Source organism: Dicentrarchus labrax, unplaced genomic scaffold, assembly GCF_905237075.1.
Source record: "Dicentrarchus labrax unplaced genomic scaffold, dlabrax2021, whole genome shotgun sequence".
NCBI classification, from domain to species: Eukaryota; Metazoa; Chordata; class Actinopteri; family Moronidae; genus Dicentrarchus; species Dicentrarchus labrax.
Window position 1 is genome coordinate 30,189,878 of NW_026136719.1, and position 25,990 is coordinate 30,215,867.

General features: G+C 40.1%; 1 protein-coding gene across 3 annotated transcripts in view; it reads left to right on the top strand.

Annotated features, from left to right (window-relative positions):
* Positions 1 to 215: 215 nt before the first annotated feature.
* The window catches only part of mtss1lb (MTSS I-BAR domain containing 2b), a 74,136-nt gene continuing 48,361 nt past the window's right edge, over positions 216 to 25,990 (top strand). Inside the window, exons 1-3 of one of the 3 annotated variants that reach the window (XM_051380622.1) lie at positions 216 to 930; positions 24,479 to 24,540; positions 25,543 to 25,616. In XM_051380622.1, coding sequence (XP_051236582.1) covers positions 844 to 930; positions 24,479 to 24,540; positions 25,543 to 25,616 — 223 coding nt within the window. In that variant the 5' untranslated portion in view covers positions 216 to 843. The remainder of the gene's footprint in view (positions 931 to 24,478; positions 24,541 to 25,542; positions 25,617 to 25,990) is intronic. The other 2 variants (XM_051380621.1, XM_051380623.1) reach the window with 2 other exon arrangements.

Genomic DNA, 25,990 nt, shown 5'->3' on the forward strand with positions numbered 1-25,990 from the left:
TACACACATGCACACACTCTTCTGGCAGCTGAATCTATTTGACATTTACCCCCTGCTGATTTTTTTTATGGTGGTCTAAGGCGTGTGTGTGTGTGTGTGTGTGTGTGTGTGTGTGTGTGTGTGTGTGTGTGTGTGTGTGTGCTGTGTGGCCATGTGACAGGCCGTACATAGTTGTCCAGCCTCCTTTTTTTGACTCCCTTGCAGTTGCGTGGATCGTATTACTGGCTTGCTCTCCCCGCACCGCTGAGCCCACCGCCTCTGCACCAATCACAGCCTGCCTGTACCTTCGCGCACATGCATCCACGAAGGCACAGACACAGACCCTGACATACACAAACACACACACACACACGCACACACACACAAGTACACGGCGATCCATCGCTTCGGTCCTCCACTCCGCTGCCTTCACATGCGTCCCCAACGACTAGCGACGCGTAGCGCCGGCTGCGCCAAGATGAGCGGTGGCCCCGGTAGCATCTAAACGTCTCGCCGCCTGACTGACCCAGAGCCGGGGAGAGAGAGAGAGAGAGGGAGAGAGAGAGAGAGAGAGAGAGAGAGAGAGAGACAGAGAGAGACCATCTTTCCTCTCTCACAACCCATCTTCCCTTCGCCAGGAAGAGACCGCAGCGCAAGCCGTTTCTTTCGGCATCTTTTCTTTTTTTTCCACCACCCCTCTTCCTCCAGTTCTTGCTGCATCTCTCTGTTACTGTCGGTCTCCCGGTTTGAAGGAGAAACCGGAGAGAGCCCGGTCGTGGTATTGTGGAAATACATTTTTACATTTTTTTTCCTGCTGGGTGTTGGTAGCGCGCAGTTGGTGCGCGCCTTTGCAAATTCCGGTGAATGGTGGATTTGGCAAACATGGAGACCGTGGAGAAGGAATGCGGGGCCCTCGGGGGTCTATTCCAGGCGATTGTCAACGACATGAAGGTAAATAGAAGCTTGTTTATACGTTTCACTGGGTGACCGTGGTTGAACACATGTGCTCCCTCCATGAGAATAACCACACAGCCTGGGACCGTGATGGAGCTGGTGTCTCGGTTTCAAACACACGTTAAAAATGTCTGCACACACACCTCTGCTAATAAGCTGGTGGATTTGCTTGTGTTTCACATTGAGGTGGAGTGACGGCACCGTTTCACTGATAGTAATGCGGCGGCCCGCTGGGTTGCTGGTGCGAAACCCGCCCCCTCCTCCCTAAATATTGGCTGCGCACGTAAACGCCGATGCATCCGTTATCGGACATGCTCGACGTGATGCTCAAGTGCAAACCCCCCGCCCCCCCCGCTAAAAACCCCACACTCACAAAACAGCCGGTCCGCTGTTTTCACACAAGTTCATCATGAAGACACACACACACACACACACTGGTGTTTATTTGTCAACGTGAATTGCCTGTAAGAGCGCTGGGGGTCCTTTAACCAGCCCCGTGGACGTGGCCGGTGCCTAAATTAAGCAGGAACTCCATTCATCTCGATGGGGTTGTGAAGCAAGCAGGCACATTAGAGAGGCCTCGAATCAGATCTGTGTCCGCTCCTGGAGCCGTATGTCGATTATGGGCTCCAGCTTGGACACATTCCGTTACACACACATGTGGGCCTGGTAGATAATTGCTTCATCATCATCGCAATCACCGTCCTCCTCTTTTCCCTCAAGCTACAGTGTGCCGCTGTGTGAGAATAGACACAGACTCGACTACAGTGCATATTCAGCCTCGCCGGAGCGTCCTCGCCTTTCTCAACGGTTACCGTGCGTCTCCGCGAGAGTGCAGCGTCATTGATTTTCTGTCAGGCTGATCAGGCAGGAAAACATGAAGGCGTGAGAAGCCGTGCAGCCGTCAGACAGAACCCCCTGCCTCCCTGTCTGTCTGTCTGTCTGTGCCTGTATGGTCTGTCTGTCTGCCTGTCTGTCAGTCAGTGGTTGTGCAGCCTGATGGCTCCAGCATGGCACTAACAGCGCATACTGCCAGGCTCTAGCGGTTCAATGCCCACCCAATGCTAAATGCACTGTATTCACTCATGCTGCTGCAAGAGGCTTTGGATGAAAGCGTCCATCAAATGGTTCATGATACAGTCTCTGTCGATATGTCTGCCTGTCAGACGCCCATGCAGCTCTGTCTGACATTCCACGTCTTCTCTCTCTCTTTGTCTCTCCCATTCTAAATATGGTTTGTGCATTTATGTCATTAATGGGGAATTGGTGAAACATGGGCAGCGTAGTATCTGTAATGAAATGTAGATCCTGTAGCCTGCATGGCTCCCTTTGATATTTTAAAATTCAAAATTCTGCATATTTTGTTGCCATATGTATGACCCCAAATGGTAGAGGTCATGAGTGCTTTAAGCTTATTGGGCCATAAGGAGAGATAATTGGTTTTCTGTTGTTACAGTAAGACAGGTGAGAGTAGGAGAAAGGGATACACAAGGAAGATCCTGGATATCAAGTCAATACCAATCCTACGCATGATGAAGGGATAAAAAACATTTCCAATAGTAAAAAGAGAAAGTAATTCAGCATTCCACATTACTCATGTGCACAGTGAAATTGATGGAATTAATAAAAAAAAAATCCAACAATTTAACGTGGGTGGTGTTATTCCAGTGACTAGTGCAAGCTTGTACAAAATAATTGTTAAAACTGAAGCAGCATAGGCCAAAATATCCTGACACCAAACACACTGGATCATCTACCTTCCATAATGCACCTCAATAACATTTTTTGTTAGACCATCTGAAAATGTGTAGTCTACAAGTCAAAGCCGAGATTATTATCATTATTTTTTCCAAACTTTAGAGAGGGCCCTCTATGGCTAAAGAGGACATTATACTGCTGCTTCCAGAGGCTGAGTAGTACTCCTCACAAGTAAGCAGTTCATCTCCTTGTGTGAATTGAGCCTTTAAGGTCAGATAGGTCAAGTATGTATTTAGAGTAATCAGAATGTTAAGTATTGCAGTATTAGCAGGGTGCCCACACATCCTGGAGATATTAATGTATAATCTATGTTGTCCTGGAAAATTCTAATTGTATTTTAGCCTGTACTATGGCCAAATTAATGTTAAGGTCAGAGGAAAACTATAGTCAATTAGGAAAGTTGAAAAATCGAGAACGGCCAAGCACTGATATTGTCATGAAGATCTCTTGGAAAATGTCCCGCAAAGGTCCTGGAATACAATTTCTTGAACCTTGTATTAACTGTCATATTGTATGTACTGTAGCATATCAGAATCAAAATGTTGAGTATATTCAACAAGATCCATGAAACCACAGGTCAGATAAAATAACTAATAAGGAAATGTGCAAAGAATGATATAATTCAGGTCTAATATACTGTATTATGAGCAGTATGTTTGACACATTTCGAGTCTGTTACTTTTCTCTTCCAAACACTGACAAACGTCCATTATACTGTACGTTGTGGGCTAGTAAATCTTGCATTATAAACCAATTATTAAGATTTTGTGTTTTTTTTTTTTATGGGTTTAAGATTTCTGTCATTTGATAATTGTTATATTTGAGCTACTACTGTACCAACTACTCAGGTTGTCTTTCTAAAGTCAAGAAATAAGAGCTAAAACGATCAGTTGATTAATCCCTTAGTCAATCAACAGAAAATGAATCAGCAACTATTTGGATAATTAATTAATTAATTGAATATCTTTGCGTTTTGTCTGTAGGCATGGACGGAACAACAGCTTCATGACATCAGCTTGGGATCTTGGAAATTGTTAAGAGAATTGTTCACTGTTTCAGACATCACAAGAAATCAGTTTAACTTAATATTAAGTGATACAAATTATTTATTTGCGTGTAACAACAAATGAAAGCTATCTGAGCTTTAAAGGACCAGTGTGTAGTGTCATCTAGTGATGAGGCTGCAGATTGCAACTATCTGAAAACAACTCAGCCCTATCTAGAGCCAGTGTTGGGTTTGTCTGTTCTGGGCTACTGTAGAAAGATAGTGGCCTCCATTGAAGAGTACCCACTCCCTCTGTACATGTTAACGGCTCATTCTAAGGTAACGGAAACACAACGATTCTTATAATCAGGTCACTATACACTAATGAAAACATACCTAAGAATATTATATTCCATTTCTGCCAATAGGTCCTCCTAAATGTTATACACTGGACCTTTAAAATGTCTAAAAGAAGTGTAAATGAATGGCAGTGGTGCCCAGTAGCATGGGTGTGACTCACGCTTATTGTCTATAGTTTAGCACCGCTTGCCCTGTGATTGGAAATGAGCAGTTCCAGTTCCATTCATCTGTTCTTTGGTAAACATGGAAGAGATTCTTTTGAGAGCTGTATAATGGGATGCACCCACCACGCAGATCATAAATCAAGGGAGTTTCAAGGGTTCCTGCTAATGGGAAATCATTATTCTGCCAAATACAACCATTTTGAGATGAAAACAGACTTGTTCAAAATGTTCATCCCTTTTAAAAACCATTCGGGTTGGTTGCATAGCAACATCAACACCTATGACACAGCATCTGTACTCCTCCTTAACAGAGTAGGGGATATAGATATAAAGTGGGAGGTACACAGAGGTACTGGGAGATGTCAGTTGTTTTTTCAGCACATTTTCCTATTGGGATTACAATTCAATTGATTCTTGCCAAATTACCCACAGTAGTGGTCTATTCTTAGCAGTACTGTTCAAGCAAGATTTTGTATGGAGACTTTACTGGATTGCCCCCTGGGCTACAGAGCAGCATTGCAGTTTCAGCTGACTTTCCCAGAACTAGCTGTTAGCATTGTCGTTGCCAGCCCTTCTCCAAATAATGATGTTCATTTTAACACATTTCATAGGCAAAAATGTCAAGAGCAATATCACCAACACTTCAAGAATGACACTGATACTTAAACACAAACACACACAACAGAATAAAATTGGGTAATCCATTTTCAAGGAATACTACTTTAAAAGTGTCTCCCTGCTCTTACACTGTCTCTGTTTTCATCTATTATTCATTTGGTTTCTAATGGTCCTCTTGTTTATGTTATCCAGCTCACTCTCATATATGTGGGTCACTACAACCTGGGCCAAAAAACACTACTGCCCTAGTCTGAAATGGATGAATTCATGAATCCCCAAGGAGGCCCTGAGTGAATGTTAGTGAGTGGATGAGAATCATTGAGTCATCAGCCCTAAAACTCACTTTGACTCAACAGGAAACAATGTGGCTTTAATCTATGTTTATAGCTCAACAAAGAAGAGTCCATTTGTCAGTACAAACAAATGGATTAATAGTTTTCCTCCACTGGTTCTTAGAAACAGGCTGCTGTTGATAGCTTTGGTTATTAAGTGGATGCAAGACTGGGCAATCACACAGTAACTGCAGAGGAGACGTCTTTAAAACACCACGACACGGCACCTTTCGAACCGTTACAGTCCACATGATCCATGTTCACGTCCTATGTACACTTAAAGGCCACAGAAGGAATGCAGAACATGTGGAATTGACAGTTTAGTTGCTGTATACCAACAGATTCCTGATTTGACTGTTCGAATGTCTCTAAAATCAAACAGTCAGATATGCAAATTGTTATGCTGTAGGTCGTTTTCCATTTAACTGCAGGAAAGAAATGGGGTTTTTATCCCAATATATAAGACATTTGGACAACAACTACATCTATGTCTTATTCATTTTATAGTGTCATTTATTTTGTGGCCTAAGTTATCTTAAAAGAGACATCATAAGACTTTAGATGGACAGTTAAAAAAAACAATTTTACCTAAAAAATGTAATCTTCCTTGTCGCCTGCAATACCCACAATGCAATATGAGGGTCAACAGTTTGGTCGGAGATTCGAGTGTGTTATGCTAGGGGTTAATATCCTCAAGCAGCAACGAGCAACAAATATTGCGCAGCTCCATCTGGAGCTTTATACAGCTTTTTAAATTAATGTATTAGTACTCCCCAAGACCTGTAAACAGACTCTGATGTTTAACATTGGTGGCCCTATAGAAGACACAGAATGATCAATATACTCTAATATCAAGACTATATTTTTCCTTGTAGGTAGGATGCAGGGTCGGGCAGCTAGTGCAGCATCCTTGCTGCATTTAGAAGTGAACTGTCTTACTCAATGATACCATAGAACTATACCATAGAGTCGTACCTTTGCCTTCAGTTTGTGGACAACCTCTGTATCCAGTATGCCATCCTGTTTATCAGAGTTTATTATATGGTCTCACCTTCTGGAACTGATACTGTACTTGGTGGTTTTTGGTGTCATGTTGAAAACAGGAGCCAAGCTAAATGAAGCTGTCTGCCACTGTCAGCAGATTGGATCCCTGCTGTTTATAAAGCACTTTTTCTTCCTCTTTTCCCATCATCTTCCTCTTCCCCATCCTGCTCCTGGCCAGGTCCACCCTTCCTCTTTCTCTCCTCAGCAGACCCCCTGCCCAAGGCAAAGTTTCTCCTTGTGTGTCAGCTTTATGTGTGTGACCTGTGTGTGCATGATATATGCAATTGGCCATTCTCTGTTGTGTTGCACAGAGCTGATAATTGTAACTGAATAATGGTACACACAGTGGGAGTTACAATGTAGCTCATGATAACAAAACATCAATCATAAAGTAATTGTTCTGCAGTTTGCCGGTTGTTGTGATTCTTCCTACTGTATTTGGAAATTAAGATGTATGACATGTGAAATATACGTACAATATGAAACGTCTCCATATGCTCATTCAGTAAATTGTATGTATGTATGTGTGTATGTATGTATGTATGTATGTATGTATGTATGTATGTATGTATGTGTGTGTGTGTGAGGGCAATATGTATTTGTCTGCCATTGTGTATCCCTGGGGGCTATGTCTCGCAACTTTCTAGTGAATTACACACCCATGCACACACACAGGTCACAGAGTAATATGATGAGACGCAGAGGTCATGTTCACGGTCAGCTGGCTATATGGACCAGTGGTTACTGGGTAATATTTTGTTGACAGTAGCAGGAGGATGGAATAAAGAACAATATGATTTACTACTCCCTTACAAGAAAGGAGAAAAAGGCTTTTAAAGGCATTTTAGTCTATTTCCACTTTGTTGTAGTTCTATTCTTTTATCTGCATTATATTAGCATATACATTTGTGTCTTAGACCTAAATTGCTGTGTAAAATATCAAGAGGCGCTTTGAAAAGGGAGGTGGTTAATAGATAGACATAAAATACCATATGCTTTTTCTCAGGTGTTAAAAACTCTAGAATCACTATTTTAAATTTTTTTTGCCCTTTAATAAGTTTTTGCAACAAAATTAATCTCAGAGAGAATCTGATTTAACGTCTCTCTGAGATTAGGTTATGGTATCCATTTTATATCATTGTAAATTGAATCCATTTTAATTTTAAGTTGTTGGTCAGACTAAATCAGGTGATTTGAAGACATGATTTTAATTTCTATGACCTTGTGATATTTATGGACTAAATGAATGAATAAATTGAATGTCATTAGTTGCTCTGGTAACCCCAAATCCAAACTAAATACTTTTGTGTCTGTACTGGAATCCAGCAGATTTACTTACTTATCTGTATTCCCACCACATTAGCTCTGATACTTGAACCGGTTCTGTTCAAGATTCTTGGAACCTTTGTGCTATTTAGCAAACCAGCCTGTGATTCAAGGATGGGTCATGTATAGGCCTTTTCTACCAACAGGGAACTGGCTTTGTTTCAGAAATAAATGGGTTCGGAAAAGTTGGTTCCCAAGGAAAACCTGCTTTTTTTGGTTCCAGCTAGGAACCAACTCTTAGGGTTCCGAACCAATTTATTTTTGGTCAAAATGCTCGCAATGGATTAAAACTAGGTGCACGAACCATAATGGGGCTGTGGTTGGTTGAATAGGCCGACGTTCATAACAAGGACTGATGGTGTGTAAAACTATGGGATATAAGCATTTCGATCATTCTATGAGCACATATAAACCATAAAGGTGGATAGTTACACCTGTGACCTTGTTGTGTTTTGAGTTTAATGGTGTAGAGATGCTTCCTCAGAGTAAAACCCTCTGCTCGGTTATGGTGGGAGCCAGGAAGAGACTGCGGTTCTGTTGACTGGCCACATCTGCTTTGCTTATATTCTCTATCCATGACCATGCTTCACACTGCGGTGTGGGTAGCCTACCATATAACAAAAAAGCTTATACACAACCACACATGTGCATGTGGGTTAGTATACTTACAGTTCCACTGTGTCCATGAATGTTTCTTCCTGGCCTTGTAGCAGTGCTTTAATGTAGGTAATGGCTCTGTGACCTGACCTGTGTAAATGTTGGTTTTACAAATACTGTATATGACAAGTATACTGTACTTGAGAAGTATATGACAAATGGCAAAAACATTTAGAAAAAAGTGTAGGTAGTGTATTTTAAATAGTTTTACCTTTTCAAACTAATTACGCATAGTGTTTATTCAGACCACAAACCCCACAGGCAGCAAGTTTTCTTTAGGACTGTGTATACTCCAAAATAGACACGGACACAGACAGTAGATGTGTATGTGGTTCTGTTTTTACTGCAGCCGGTTCACATTTGTGTGCTGTCGGCATTTTGGTTAGTACATACCGTGTGTCTTAAATTTTGGCCAGCATGTGTACTTTCCTCATGGACCTTCACAGACAGAGGATGAGAAGAAAAAGATTTATGTCTTTAAGTATAATCTGCCCATCAGGTGTGCTTCTACCACCTGTGTTTGTGCAGTTTTTCCAATTCTTTCTTGAAGATCATCTCAAACCTTATCAGCTTGTCATTGTAACTGCATTAGGGCTGCAACTGAAGGTTTTTTTCATTATTGATTAATCTAGCAATTATTTGATCAATTAATTGATATTTTGGTCTATGAAATGGTAGTGAAAAAATATAATTTGATGAAGCCCAAACTGACATATTCAAACTGCTGTTTTGCCTGAACAGTCCAAAGCAAGGCCAAACTTTCATTTTAAAATGTTACATTTTATGTCAATCACTTTTCCATCTTATGGTCTTCCCTTGTTGCTGTAAAACACGTCCAAAACATGAATTCACCACAATTTCTCATAGGTATTAGAATATCTACAATGGAGTATTAGGGCCCAATTTTTGGGGGGAAATTATGAGGAAAAAGTCGTAATGTTACGAGAATAAAGTAATAATACGGGAATAATGTAATAATATTACAAGAAAAAAAGTAATTTTAATGAGAAATAAGCTTCGATAGAGTTATCAAGATCTGACGTGACCAGCTCAACCAAACAGCAGCCTCAGCCTGAGCCCAGCAGCCGCTGTTTGTCTCAGTCATACTGTACAGTCAACAGGTAAGCTAACATATTGATAATTTCATCGTTAAACAGTTTTCCTGGCTGAGCCAACAGGCTGACAGTTGTCATAAAATTACTACTTTATTCTCTCAATATTATGACTTTATTCTCGTAATGTTACGACTTTATTCTCGTAGACCTAATATTATGACTATATTCTCGTAATATTACGACTTTTTTCTCGTAATGTTACGACTTTATTCTCGTAGACCTAATATTATGACTTTATTCTGGTAATATTACGTCTTTTTTCTCGTAATGTTACGACTTTATTCTCGTGACCTAATATTATGACTATATTCTCGTCATATTACGACTTTTTTCTCGTAATGTTACAACGTTATTCTCGTAGACCTAATATTGTGACTTTATTCTCGTAATATTATGACTTTTTTCTCGTAATTTCCCCCCCGGAAATGTTTTTCTCTTAGTCTGGCCCTAATTCTCTATCATAAATATCCAGGTGATGAGTGGCACCAATTTTTATAGATTTACTATAAAGTGGCACTTGGAATTCAGACCACATTTGGTGTGATTTGGTGTGAGATGCCGAGGTTTGGACATATCGGCCGTAGAGGTGTCTGCCTTCTCTCCAATGTAATGGAACTAGATGGAACTAGGCTTGTTTTTTTCAAAAACTACATTTGAAAAACTCAACAACAGTGTCTCTTTCCAGAAATCAGACCTTGTTGTGAGCAGTTTCATGTAGGAACACACCCAACACTGAACTACACCCAACATCCGGATCACTTGTAGAAGGAAGTGTGCAGTTTTGAGCTAGCTAATGTTACAGCTCAGCCAAGGATGGCCATTGATGTTTACATCCTGCACTGTCACAAGCACAAGCCTCTTGTCCATGTGTAGATGCATGCTTTTTTCTATGTGGTGATATGTATAAAGAAAATATTTCCTACATGAAACTGCTCACTGTGAATAATGTTCAAATGTTATTTTTTTGGCACTTTGAGCACCATCCGGTGCCATTATATTAGAGAGTAGGCAGACATATCTATGGCCAATACCTCCAAACTTGGCAACTTACAACAAAACAACCTAGATGGATAAATAGCACTACAGGTAAGAGGAAAAATATGGATTTTTGATCATGGGGTGACTGTCCCTTTAAGTACAGTTTGACACTCCAACTGAATGTGAAATGCTCTTCACTCATAAAGACTTAGCTGCTCCAAAGTAGCCCTGGATGTCACATTACTGTAGTTTTCAACTGAGAAAAGGAACACATACATTTACATGACATTTACATAAGGTAACAAGGCAACATGTTGGAAATTAGACTTAATACGCAAAACTATTGAAAGCCTTCATTTATCAATTGATTTTAAGAATGTTGAAACTGTATTTTGTACAACTTGGGAACAAAATCATCAGTGCTGAGAAAGTAAATTGAGGGAGTTCAGTGGAAACGGTGTCTGCCTCCTCATTAAAGTAGTAAACTGGAAAAACAACAACATCAACAAACCAGGAGAAGTGGAAGTAAACTAGTCAGTATCCTCACAGAGACTGCCCATTGTCGTCCTGCCCTTTAAAAGCCTGTGACAATTACGTCCTATGACTCTGGGCCATGCTGCAGAACTGAAGATGCTCTGTGGAAGCCTATCATTAGTGCAATCTGTGGTGTGTTTGTGTCTGTGTGGTCCGGGACTTCCCACCGCAGCGCTGTTGTTTAAAAAACAGGCAGAGATGTGTGTCAGAGACAGCTCTCTCATCCTTGAGCCTCCTGTATGTCCATTAGAGGTGTTGCAATTAATCAAATAATCGATGCATCACGATGCAGATATGGACAATGCTGCATCGATGCCGTGGCCAACCATAATCGATTATAACGCAATGATATCGCTCGTTAATTTTCCGGCCGCGGCATAAACATTCAAATGAAAAATAACATTCTCAGTAGCCTAACCCGTTTCATCTAGACTAGTACAGGCATGGGGGACTGACAGGGGAGGAGAGATGGAGAAGTTTCTGACACGAGTAAAAAGAAAAACGGAGGAGACGTCAGAGGCAAGAACAGCAAGTGACGGTAACCGGCATAAACTTAATAAGACCAGGAAATACGACAAAGTCTACATAGCCTTTGGGTTTACCGTGAATACGATCGGAAATGAGGAAAGACCTGTGTGTGTTTTTTTGTTTAAAAACTGTGTCAGCGGACAGCATGAAACCAAACAAATTAAGACGGCACCTGGAGACCTTACACCCCAGTTATGTCAATAAGCCACTGGACTTTTTTCACCAGATACTCGATGAGTATCGCCAACAGGCCGGTCATTTAGTGAGCGCGGCATCAGTAAATAAAAACGCACCGTTATTCTCGTACAAACACCGCCACATCGCCATGTGCAAAACCATCACACAATAGCAGAGGAGCTAATACTCCGGCAGCATTGGACATGGTCACAATCATAGGTGAGAAAAGTGCTGAGACACTGAATACTGTCCCTCTGTCTAATGACACGATCGTGAGACGTGTGTGTGTGTGTGTGTGTGTGTGTGCTGTCTGCTGTGTTCAGACTGTTAAATAAAAAAGATTGTTTATGTCTTACTACTTGTATTTTTGGATGAAAACAACCATATGAAGTAATATAGAAAACTGTATTATATTGAACTATTACTACTACTACTATGTTTTAAAGAGTTCGGTCTAGACCTACTCTATTTGAAAAGTGTCCTGAGATAACTTCTGTTATGAATTGGCGCTATACAAATAAAATTGAATTAGAATTAACTATACAGTATCTTAATGCATTCCGTCCAGTCAAATATCCTATATGGCTTTAATAGAAACATTTATTTGAAGCATCGTGATGCATCGTGATGCATCGAGGAATCGAATCGAATCGCTGACATGATAATCGTAATCGAATCGAATCGGGAGATCAGTGACAATTCACACCTCTAATGTCCATCAGACCAATTTGTAAAAAGAAATATTGCAAGGACATGCAAATTCAGCAGCACAGTCTCTTATTCACCGATGCTTATGTTACACAAGTACAGCGTGCTAGCTTGGATAAGCGCTTAGGCAAGCGCTTGGCTTAAGCTAAGTGAATTTCTACAAATAAGCTTAAACGTGCTACGGCAAATTCTTATAAATTAGGAATATTTTTTATTTTATTGACATTTAAATGTGTTTCCAGTTAGATATAGTTGAGTGTACATAGTGAGTTTGCTGTTGCTGCTCTCGACAAATTTAGACTAGTTATATTTAAAATATTAAATCCGGTTCTGAATTTAAAGACAACCAGGCTGACATATGCACACTGCAGTATTTGTTGATAATAAAGTTATATCGTCAGTGCAATATTGAACATTGTTATTGCACATTGCAGATTTTCCTTATATTGTACAGTTGCTGGATAAGGATTTGCCTCTTTTGTAGAGCACTTTGTAACTCTGGCACAGCAGGATTATGGAAACCTTGGTGTGTCACAATTTATAGGATGATTTTTTGGCTTTTGGTTCCCTTAAAGGTCAGCTCTAAGACAGTTTGCAATGGTCAACTGCACAAATATGACTAATAATATAATATTCATGCAAAAAAAGTACACAGGTTTACTTGACCCCCGCTTGGAAATGACACTTATCCATCCATTTTCCATTCCTTGAACTTCCTTGTAGCTCAAGAATATTTTCAGCAAATTCATTTTGAAGGTGAAAGTTGGATCAAAAGGTGCAAGACAAGGTGACGAAGCAATGTAGTTTGTGGAGAAGCAGATTTTTTAAAGTCACAGAGGAAGAATCAGATTTTGTATGTCTTTCAGCTTAAGCAAAATTAGCCTCATTGACATGCGTGGTTTTGTTTTTAAATGACACAGACGTTTTTGACCTTGAAACGTTTTCATTGCACAAACAGGCATGCAGAAACATTCAGTTTCGACTCATAAGTAAAGGGTGCCAACCTGCCAGCCGAATCATAGAACGCGTTAAGGAGCGCTCCCTCGTTAGAGCTCGTTAAAATCTCTGGGGTTGTTAGGGCCCCGGGGCTCGTTAGGGCCGGTAGAGATGAATGGGGAGGACTGGTCGTGGGAGGCGTGGAGGCTGCTGGGAGCCAGCCAAGACAGCCTCTCTCACTGAACCCTTTGTCAGACCTGTCAAAGCCTTCTCATCACACTCAGCTGTTCACTGTAAAACACACTGATCATTATGAACAGGCCAGAGACAGAGAATAACAATGAATGTGGCAAATCAATATTCCGTTTTTCATTTCAAAAAGAAACAACTGAATGAACAGAAAGTTCTCTTCATGCTCTATATATCACATCTTCATTTTAGAAAGATGTTTGCTTTGGATTTAACTCTGTATGTGCTTATATTGCATGATTATGCTGTCAAACTACACACTGAGCAAAAGCTAATTCATCTATGTATGAAAATCAATACTGTTTCTTCTTGCCAGAAGCAGCAGAGTTGAGCAGAATGGTACAGCTGTGGAGATATTCAAAGAGGAAAAATTACAATGCAGCATCTGCATTCAGCCATAAAGAAACTCCGCCCCTCCTCTCCATCATCACTGACAGCCTCTGCATCTCACAGCATACTGTAGTGCTGTGCAGCCCTGCCTTGCTTCCTGTCATGTGTTTAAATAACTTCACATCAGAACATCTTCCAATGCATTGCACGGTGGCCAAGGACAAATGTTCACATTTTGACATCATCTTTGGAAACAGACACCAGACTGATATTTACATCTAAAGTTATAGCCTGACTGATAAGCCAGGCGTAAAATATACAAAATGAGTACAAATGTTATCTCAGTGTTCCTTTTGATTTCACATTCACAACTCCTTTTTAAAGGATCATGGTCATGTCTAACCTGTATATGTAATATGTTGTAAGTCTAATAGACTCTCCTTTTAGCTCTGTTTTGATCTCCACCTAGCAGCTAAATGCTCCATTACGTTCACCAGTCACTAACTTAGTCTTTTTGCCTATTAGTGCGCGGCAGGTTGTCGGTTTTATCAGAACTTTCTTACTGAAAACAGCTGCCTCGAATGAAATGAGCTGAAGAAAACAAACAAACATCCTCCACAGAGCTGAGGGAAACAGAAAGTTGGTTGACAGTTAACTGTGGGTTTGTCACTTCGAGCAACTCCTTTCACATTACAATGCGGCTTTAATGTCAGATTCTTTCCTTTAATATGAATTCTTCCTAGTATTAAACTGTATTCCATACCACAACACAGACTCATTCTGGAGGTCACAGCAACCCCACCAAAGCCACAGATTGTTGCAACCACGATTAAATGATACAGTGGTTGTATACAACCATAAAAATCTGCTTACATATTTTAGGACACATTCAGTCTCATCAGGATCAGCCATCAAAGTCAAGTTCTTCTCCTCCTTATCTCTGCATACATATCTCTCTAAGTGCTGAGGGTCACAGTAACGGTTGCCGTCACTTACACTAAGTGGTCTGACGGACAAACCTTCAGCGTGCATCAACAGCCCTTTCACACGATTGGAGCAGTGCCGATGATAGTGACTTTCATTCCAGCAAAAGGGAGGAAAGAAACAGCTAAGTGACATCTCTATACCTATAAGAGCCTGGATGATTGATGGCTGCTTGTGAACATAACGTCCAATGAAAGATAATGCAGATAGTCGCGCTTCAGTCTTTTATCAGTGTGCTGCCTGTTCTGCCTGGAAATCTCTTGATACATTTTGCGATTCATGCCTGAATATTTACATTTATGTATGAAACACTGCCTTGGCCTAAAAGCTACATAGAGCATAAAGGGCAACTCCACATAAAAATCTGTTTTTATGGTTAGCACCATTCAGGCTGTGAAAATGGTTGCATAATGTTGTCTGTGGCTCTGGAGCAGCTTTTCTACAATGTGAGAAAATAACAGATGGTGTCACTAGGGTTATCTGGACTGGGATGTGGAGACTTCAAAATGTTAACAAAAAGTTATAAATTTAGCAGGCAGGCAGTGTCTAACCATATATATATATAGATTGTGGTGCATTAGGGTTATTGTAGGATCCAGTGTTTTTGGAGCTTATATATACTAGTGACCAAAGTGAGGCCTCTGCTATTTTGACCTTTCTTCCCTGCAATGCTAAATCACTTGAGTACTCTTTCCAATTAACTACTTTTCTAAGCTGTAGCCACTGTCTTGTTTGAGTTATGTCGTGACATTTTAATTTTTCCTCTTGTCATTGGGTTGTATATCAGTTGTAATTAAAGTAGGAAAGTAGGAAGAAAATCATCTTGTCATAGACAGACTTTAGTTTTAGAGTAAGCAGGGATGGAAAGAGAACTAGAATATTATACTAATTAATTTTAGTCAAGTAAAATTAAAAGTGTATGTCAATAAAAGTAAAAAGTAAGTCAGTCAATCTTATATGATTACATAATACTGATAAAGCTGCTGATTAGTTTTTTGTTTATTGTGACATTTTAATGTAAATGGTAAAATTGACTGTACTTGTATAGCACCTTTCTAGTCTTCAGACCACTCAAAGCACTTTTACACTACATGCCACATTCACCCGTTCACACCCATTTATACAGTGATGGCAAACGCTCATCAAAATAGAAACTAATCCATTTATTTACATACCGATGCACCGCATCAAGAGCAATTTGGGGTTTTCCATCTTGCTCAAGGCCTTCAACATGCAGTGGGAAGAACATTTGTTACTGTAACAAAGTTGTCCTATATAATAGATGTAATTTGTTCCCTCCACCCCTGGTTTTAAAGGACCACTGTGTTGGATTTAGGATTTGTAGATTGCAGCTAACTGAGCACCACTGGCGTCTGTATTTGAGAATGGGCGGTGTATGGAAGAAACTATGTTGGCCATGAAACTCGCAAAAAAAAAAATCACCCCTACCCTAACCCAGTTTTTGGGTTGTCCCTTCTGGGCTACTGTATAAACATGGCAGTTCAACATGCCGGACTTCCTGGAAGGTGGTCCATGTAGATAAAAACAGCACATTCTAAGCCGATAACAAACACACAACAATTCCTATATTCAGGTGATTATACACTAATGAAAACATAAATATGAATATTATATTCCATTTCTACCAATAGATCCTACTTAACATTACACACTGGACCTTTAATCTAGACAATTTAGAACAGTTACAGTTCTTTAGCTCCAAAAAAGCTTCTTACTTTTCTCCTCATTCATTCATTCATTCATTCATTCATTCCATTCATGGCTGCTCCTGTCTGACATATTACATGACATTCATGAGTATTGTTTTACCCAAAACATGGTGCAGACATCCTACTGGGCAGATGTTTCATTGATAGGGCATCTATGATCTCTGGCCTCGCAGCGCAGAAACACAACAACACACAGATGGTTTCCTCTTTCCCCTCATCACTATGTTTAGATTGGAATTAGCTGCTGCACTTCATCAATTATGCAGCGAGGCAGCCTCTGTCTCCTCATCTGCATGCTGATCCCTTTCCCTTTGAAACAAAGTGCCAGCCGATGTGATGGGAGAAGTGTTTTACTCAGCATGGTGGAGGAAATCATGACTCCACTTATCTTCATAGTGCCTGATGACTTTCTTAAACAAGTTAAATACACGTACCACGTATATATTTTAAAATTATATCAAACTCATTTCTGTTACGATTTTTCGCATTCATCTTTCTGTCCCGCAAGTTCTCCAACCAAAACCACAAGAAAGCGGACTGTTATATTGATAATAAATGATTCATATGGGTGTTTTTTATTCTACCACCTCTGTTAGGTTTGGTTAAATTTAGGAAAGTGAAACTACATGGAGAAGATTTGGGGAAAATTGTGGTCATGGTCAGCAGAAACCAATGTTGACTTATGGTAGGAGAGACCAATCCTACTTCCTTCCTAAAATGTTTTAATAACGCTTTAATGTTAAGATACTTTTGCTCTCTGCTGTAAAAAGTTACCGCAATGCAAACATAGATGTGATCAATCACCTGCCTGGCTGAATCAGACAAAACCTGACACATCTCATTATGTAATTTAGTAATGTAGATACTATGACGAAAAAATATGTGGCCTTTGCTATGTGACCTAAGACTACTGCTCACTTCACTTGAAGCTTAATAAGCCTAATGTTATATTTAAGAAATCATTAATAATTGTTTCTGATATTAGGGGATGCACTTTGTATTTCTAACCTGACTGCGCCAGATCGTTTGTTACATAGAGCCATGTTAGAAGTCATCATTAGAAACTTTGTAAAAGGGCAGACATTTTGAATTGGTAGGGATGTGAATCGAGAAACAGTTCCAGTTAAGAACCAGTTCCAAATTGTCCAATCCATCAGAATTGTATGCCTCTAAGCTTATCAATTCCTTTTATCAGTGACGCCATGTTTTTCTGACAGTTGCGAAACAGTGACGTCAAACTCATGCATCTGTGCTACTGGAAACAAGAAGGAGTCATGGCGAGAAGAAGAAACGTTAATAGCATGGTTTCATTTTACAAATGAACTCAAACTACTATAACTGTAGTCTGTTTCTACACTGTGGATATATTGGCTAACTTTTTTTCTATGCAGAAAATTGTTCAGGAATCAATAAGGGCATAGATAAAGTCTGGGCAATAAGCAGAATTGATTGGTATGAATAAAATCTCACCAATTCCCATCCATTGGATGAACCATCTGTCTACCACCATCTATCACAGGTGAACTTCAACCAATCAGATCGACAAACCATATAATGTAGTGAAACTCATACTGAAGTCAGTCGGGAGAAGAGTGAAAACATCCTTTCCATCGAGAAAAGCCTTCAGTGCTGTTCTTTGCTCTTCTTTCAATGAAGAAATACTCTCCTGGTCTGATATAACTTCCCACCCTGTAGCTGCTAGTACTTCCTCAAAGGACGCTTATTGGTCTGGTACCACTGTAATTAGGGCACAAATGCATTGAAGCTCAGCCAGATGGATTCTGCTGTCTGGCTTCTTCGCAAGGTGACGGTATTTCACCTCCACTGAAAAAACGCTCTGGAAACCCTGACTTGTCAGAAATCTTAATTATATGACTTTTTAAATGTTGGATCAAAGATAAACCAGTGCTGTCATTTTTGTAGCTGGGGCAGAATATCTTAACAAACATATGGATGTATTTTGATGAATTTTGTAGACAGATAGGGCCAAGGAGGAATAACTGATTATATTTAACTGTTTATCAAAGATGATGAGCAGGTAAAAGAACTGTGAAACTACGACAGCGATTTTGTTCCAAGTCCCAGGGAGATGTTTGCTGGGTCAAGAAATCAATTTCTCTTTAAAGTAAGTGACAGGAATGGTGTCTTTGAGTGTAACAGCAAATCAACATTGTCCAGTAGCCCTGTAGGTAGTATGAATTATTTAGAGAAGACCAAGCTGATTTTGTGTTATCAAAATGTAGTTTACAGGCCCAGCTTCATTTTTGCCCATCTCATGTCAGTATTCAATCTCTTTCTCTATTTTTAAGAAGGACCTTTAAGTGAATTGGAATCACTGTAATGGTGCAGTTGACTACAGAACAGACGAAAGACAGTGCCATTCTTTCTGGGAGTAGAGACAGATAATATGTAGCCTTTTTCTCTGTGGGTTATACATCCATCCCCAACCTTGATAAAAATTAGTTTGATCCCCTTTTTGAAGTCGATTATGCATATGAACCACTGTGAAATTAGCCCCTTTTGTTTGGTCCTTGCATTTCTCTTTTAACGTGTGAATTGGCTTGATTATACAACAAAAAAATCTGGCTAATCCTTACATCCCTCTCTGCCTGCCTCCACCCGGTTTTCCCTCTCACTCTGTCTCTCTTGCTGGATTTCCTCTGTTTTTCTGTCTTGCTGTGGGGGAAACAAAGGGAACAAAAGAACGAGAGGAGACAGTAAGCTTCTCATCCACTGTAGTGAGTGGTGGAGTGGAGCTCTCAATAGAGTGCTGGGGTGGACTGGTGGTGGCTGAGAACTAGGCCAGAGGACTGTTGACAGCACCCCAGAGTCCAGAGTCAGGACCAGATGAAACGGAGGATTACTGGAAGGAAGAAAGAGTGTAAGGGTAAAAAACAGTCAATGTATTCCTCAGTATCAGGGATGAGGGATCATTATTGGATGGATAGAGGTAGATGGAAGGGTATGTGTACAATGGTGTTTAAAACAGGGATCATGTGGAAGGCAAAGCAAAGTTTATGTACGTTTTTTATCATTACACACAATCAATAAAGATAAAGATTGAAAGAATTTGCATCATACACATACTGATTGCAGATTAATGTCCAAACATCTGCTGAGAGATCATATAAAGAAGACAATCCTCATAACTTCAGATCTTGCCTCATACTTATCATGTTTAGATGTTTTCGGCACTATCAATAGTTCCCCAAGTGATTCTTGTCCGTACATCCCTGGTTACACCACAAAGAGAAACTGTGCAAATGCAGTGTGACTTTTCTTGGTGCGGATTTACCAAAATACAAAATGTAATCTGATCAGACCAGCAATTTTTGTTGTTTTGTCGGGAAGTGTTATTTGGTTGTGTTTTGCCCTAAACAATCAGAGGTGAGTGACATATCCGTCACGCATGTTTTTTGCAGTAGGGGCTAGTGGGAGCAGAAAATTCCCTGTTTTTCCACATTGATAAACTAAATATGTCAATAGTTCTGTAAGTTGACTCGGTAACATGTAGAGCTGTGTCAGTCTCATTTTGCTGTTGCATTTTTCAGGGATGTAGCTATCTATTGATATACGAAGATGATGTCATCCTTAATCCTGCTGACTAATCTCTGATAGGTTGACTGTTTCTCCTGGTAGAAACTGCCATCAGCTGGCTCAATACTTGACCTGCTTTAATCACGGAACCAGTCTTAAATTTGTGTGCAAATCCAGCAGTCTGGAACCTGGCAAATAAATAAATACAAATAAATGGGGCTCAGGTGTAGCCCACACTTGAGTCCATGGTAACATTAAACTTCATGTTTATGCAAGCCATAGCATGGTGGGCTCCCTGGTGGAGTAAATAAAAAATTTGTGTTTTTTTGGTTTCACACCATTAGCCCATTTGTATACATTATTAAGCCACAGAATGTTCCATTAAGATGGTTCATACTGTTTATCCCACTCCATTTGTTTGAGGATATTTACTGTGTTGGAAACCGGTGGTCTTGAAAAAGCAACAAATAATTTTAGAACATCTAAGAACTGTATAAAATCAGTAGTACCACTGATTCTATGAAAATTACAATATATGGCATTCCCTAAAAACACATGTAAGGACTATGCTATAAGTCTGTAAATAATGGAAGTGAAAAGCAAGAAAAAGCACTCAAGGGCTCAGTTGTCAATTGCTAGTGACCATCCGCTGGGTGTCAGAGCTTATAAACCTTTTTATTTAACACTACTGCGGAAATAGAGTGGCAGTAATGGAGGAAGCAAGGAGTAACATAAATATAAACATATAAAAGAGGGCTGGAGAAATAAAATCAATCAATCAAAAGATTTTTGAATATCAGGAATGTAATTGGGAGGAAGGAAGGAAGAACGGAGGGAGTCTAGCTGAAGTTACAGCCAGACAAAAAGTGACAATGTTGCCAACCATCTTGTGTGGATCTATCATTCTGTCCAAATACAGTTTGCTGTTTGCCTCAATCGAAGTTTTAGCTTCATGAGTGAAATAGAAAGCCATAGGTTGCAATCCTAATTTACTTGTATTAAAAACACTTTAGATCTCAGGTGGGATTGGTTATTGATTCTCAAAGCTTTGTGATTTGTGCGTTATGCTACTGATGAGCCATTTGCCTTACTGAAAGTGAATGGGGGGCAGCGCCATAGCTCGCCACATTCAGTCTAGCTTTATCCCCGACAGAGGCTATAAAGGAAGGAAGAAGGAAGGGAGGGTGAAAAGGAAGAAGGAAAGGTGAATAATGAAGGTGAATTGTACGAAGCTGGGAATTTCCCTCATTTTATATCATAAATAAAAGACCAAAACATTGTGATTGCAAACCCTTTGATACAGTACACTGAGTGCTTAGAATCTGTTATCCATCGCAGTATATAAAGTAAAATGGAAAAGCAGGGAGGGATGAAAGCTACGACGCAGTTTTGGTTGTGATATGTTTACACCGGGAGGAATCGGACAGCATGTGTGTGTGCGCAAGGGGGAATCATGCACGCCCTGCTGAATTTCGCAGTGACACAGGAAGTGGTGATGTAATAGTATACAATCCTAAAGCTTTTTCACACACTCAATGTCTCCCGCTCTGTGTCTCTCACACACTGATGTGTTTGCCCCTTGGCCACCGTGATATTCCTAGTGCTATAATCATGTATGCGCGGTGGTTGCGGTTCGCGGTCTTTGAGCTCCCTGGTTGAGACAAACGCACACTCACAGACACATTTATGGAGCACGGAGCTTGCAGGCTGAGTGCAATGCCGTCTCCCAATGACTTCTTCTTTGATCGGTCATTTCCTGGGGTTAACCATCCATACTCTATCTACTAAAGCTCCCATTAAATGTTTTCCATCATAATTGTCACTCATTGATTGCTCACTTTCTGTTCTAGTGCCATCTTTCCAGCTTCTTAGCTTTAATCTCTGCTGTCTAAGAAACATGAACGCCCTCTGGGCCTCTCTGTCCATTTTTGATAGCTTACCACTCCACTGGCCTCATTCTGTTGAATTGCTGAAGTCTGAGCAATGAAAGCTTTAAGGTGTTTTCAGATGGAGTCCTATATGCACAATTTAGAGACAGTGCACAAAGTCAATGGAAAGAGGGTGCGATTAGACAGAAGGAAGTGTTTTTCTATCACTGAGTAATCTGACAACCGCTGACTATGTTACATATTTATTGATATAACATATTCAATGCATATCAGTAACAGTATACAACTCATAAACTGTACAACGAACCCAAATAGTGAATTGAATAACAATAATAAATGTTGGAACGAGCGATTTGGATGAATTTTTACCAGATTATTTCCTGTGATCAATACTGATCAGAGATGATTTTTCTGATAATTTTAGGGAACTTTTAACACAATTCTCTATCTGTATTATGTTTTTTGTTTTTTTAACACATACTCAAAAGGCTTCTTTTTTGACAAATTCAGTGTTTGAAATCCTGAGATATAGGCCTACTCTGGATTTTTCTTACACTACTTAAAATTAAGAAGACCTTGTGACCCCTAGTGAGGGTCCCGACACCCAGGTTGGGAACCACTGCACTATAGTGCACAATAGATGTGGCCATAGAATATTTTACTGATTAACTTTTAAGAGCAACAACTCTCTATGAGATATGTATCAGTATGTACTGTAATGTGCCAACACACAAGAAACATGACATATGTAACTACAAATGTTACACTACTACTTTTAACATTTACACATACAATATATATATATTTACCATACACTACACCCTACATCGACTATACACATTCAAAACTGGATGTTTTTCTCTGCTCCCTCATATTGCAGTGAGTTTAGCAGGGGACTGTTAACTGGTCAGAGTTAAAAAATGATTCAGTTTGTCCATGTCTTGGCTATTTACAGCAGCATACTAACACAGAGTGTGTGGGGGAAGACCTGCATTTTAAGGAACAGGAAGCAATCATACACACACATGCACACTCAATCATCACTTGGTCACTTGCCACTGGGCTCTTTATTGGATTGAAATGCCCGGAATATTCTAATGAGATGCTGAAGCTGCTCATGTGTGTATTTATGAGTAGAAGGGCGTCCCTCCGCGTTATCTCCCATCCACACTACTTAAGCTCCGTAGGGCTCTTCAAACAGCCTGCAATGGGAGGGAGCAGGGTGGGTGTGTGTGTGTGTGTGTCGGTGGTGGAGGGGGGGTAGCTTTCGGTACCAAGGGGAAATAGGACTGTGATTTCAGACCAAATTAAGCCACATCAAACAGGCCAGATCAAAGAGTATACAGCCCTAACTGTCTGTGCCAGTCTGACATCATGACAGGATGCCCCACCCCCATCACACACACACACACACACACACACACACACACACACACACACACACACACACACACACACACACACACACACACACACATTTCCTTCCTACTGTCCTGATTTTTAAAAAATTATTCCTCGAGTTCATTTTTTTCATAGTGGAAAGTTTCCCCGTGTTTTCCTGTTCCTGTAAGGATATTTGGACCTTATGCTGATATAAATACAACCACCCACCCCCATGCACACTATTTGCAAGCATTTAACAGGGTTATAGGTTAACCTGGATCAAGTATAATGTAATATGTGCTGAGACTGGGTGTGTATGATAGAGCAGTCATCCAGTCTAACGGAGGGGTGGGAGGATGGGGGGGAGCCGCATCCATTAGAGACACAGCTTCAGCTTTGAATTGTGTTAGCAATCCCGGCTGCTCTAGTCAAACCCTTTGATGCTGCCTGATGCCAGTGGCTGTCAAGTGTTCTGTATAAATGTGTGTGTGTGTGTGTGTGTGTGTTGGTAGATGGATTAGATGGCTGCATAGGAAGGAGAGGAGGGGCGGCTGCTGTTTTTGGGGATGAAGGAAGAGGTTGAGAGAGGGTGAAAAAACGGGGAGAGTCAGGGTACTGGTGGAGACAGTGAGGTAGGGGTGGGTGTGCTTTTGTGGAAAGAATGGGGAATTGGGTTGATGACAGAAGTTGATAAAGGTAAAGAGATACAGTATTAACCAACAGAGGTACAGGAGGAGAACAATGATTGTGATATTCAGAAATGTTTGTATTGTATTGTATATATATAACATTTTAAAAAGGAGCATACATGGAAAAAAGATATTATTTCCTCATCTATATGACTATTATTATTGGATACTGAGCCATTAACTAGTACTCCAAACTCCAAACTTTTGCTCAGTACAAAAATATTAAAATCAAAATGTACCTAAAGTATAAAAAATAAAACTAGCCACTATTTTTGAACTGTGTTTATTATATATTACCATATTATTTTCTTATTACTGATGCATTAATGTGTAAGCAGCATTTAAATGGAAGGGATAGAGCACATTTTTAGGGCTTCAACTCATCATTATTTTTCATTATCGACACATGCATCATTCTGTACAGTAAATCAGTGAAACAGGACAATAACTGCTGATCGACCTATCGATCAACATTGTTTAACCATATGTAACATCTGTCGATATTAATATGGATTTTTGTCTGTGTGTTGCCAGTGCTCCTATCCTGTGTGGGAGGACTTCAGTGCCAAGGCCACTAAGCTGCATTCCCAGCTCCGGTAAGTTTCTTTGACAACACAACAAAATGAAACAATACATAAATAAATAATCTTTCCAAAGTGTTATGTGAATATGTATTGCTACATTGGATTAAATAATGGTGTAAAAGGAAAGTCAGACTTCACATTGACATTGACAAAAAAAGCGTTTAGACCACCATATGACATCATGTAAATGCAGTCATTTCATGAGTTGCTGCTCTTTAAATCATGTCAAATTACTGGGATACTTACCTGCTTTTAACTACTCTTTCAAACTTCCCAACAACAAAATAAAAGTCCCATTTTACTAAAAGCTAATTTCTCGGACAATCCCTTATCCCAAAAACATACGGCAATTGCTATGAAGGCCCATTGCCTCAAAAATACACACTGTCCCTGAAATTGCAACGTGTCAGTGTCAGTGTTTTGCTTCATCTACGTGTGAAAAGTAGACAGTGAACCAGTGTGTGTATTACACATTTTGTCATAAACCTAACCAAGTATACTTGCTCATCAAGATAGTAGATAAATATCATTAAAGTTTTGGTACCTAAACCTCAACTGTCACTTGACATGTTTTCTCAGCAAACTTTATTTTGAAAGTCTAACCAGACATTTCATATTTATTATTGCTAACTCAACCACTAGAAAATACCGGGTCAGTCTCACATTTTGCTTTGCCTAGGCATGAAAAGTATGTGGTTGACCGATGTGTGAATTACACGCTTTGGCGTGATTCTGCGTTGGTATTTTTGGAGCAATGCCATTGGAGGAATGGATGTTTATTTTCGGGATAACGGGCTGTTGGACAATTGGGCTTTCAGTCCAATGGGACATTTTTCAGACTATGGAGGTTTTGGAATAATGGGCCATCGGAGCAATAGGCAGTCCCTAGATAAAACAGTGTGTAGTTTAGATAAAATCTACAGTTCTCAAACTCATTCAAAGCAGGTGCTCATTAAAAAAACCTTAACCATAATGCCATTTTATCTTAATGAGTTTTTTACTCTGTTTATCTAGAACCACTGTTCTGGCTGCTGTGGCTTTCCTGGATGCCTTTCAGAAGGTGGCAGACATGGCCACCAACACCAGAGGTAGGATAACATCTGTGTGTGTGTGTTTGGGTGTGTATGTGCCAAAGAAAGAACTGATACCGAGCTCAGAAACTATGAACTGTGTGCATCGGTATTTGTGTCGCTTTGCCAGTGCCGTGTTGTGTTTTGCTGAAGCGCTCTGCACATGGCAGCACTATTAGGAATCTTGTTATGTTGTTGAGATATCATCAAGCAGTCTACTAAACTCTCCTTTGACTGATGAAAGTGTTTCCAGCAGCCTAAAGGTACTCTTTGTCCCAAACTTCAAAGCAATTGCACTGCACTGTTTACAGAGGCAAAAAAGACGGAAGTACTGTAACTCAGAGAGGTCAATAGAAGGTATTTCTGTAGCAGGATATGTTTTGTTAGACTTC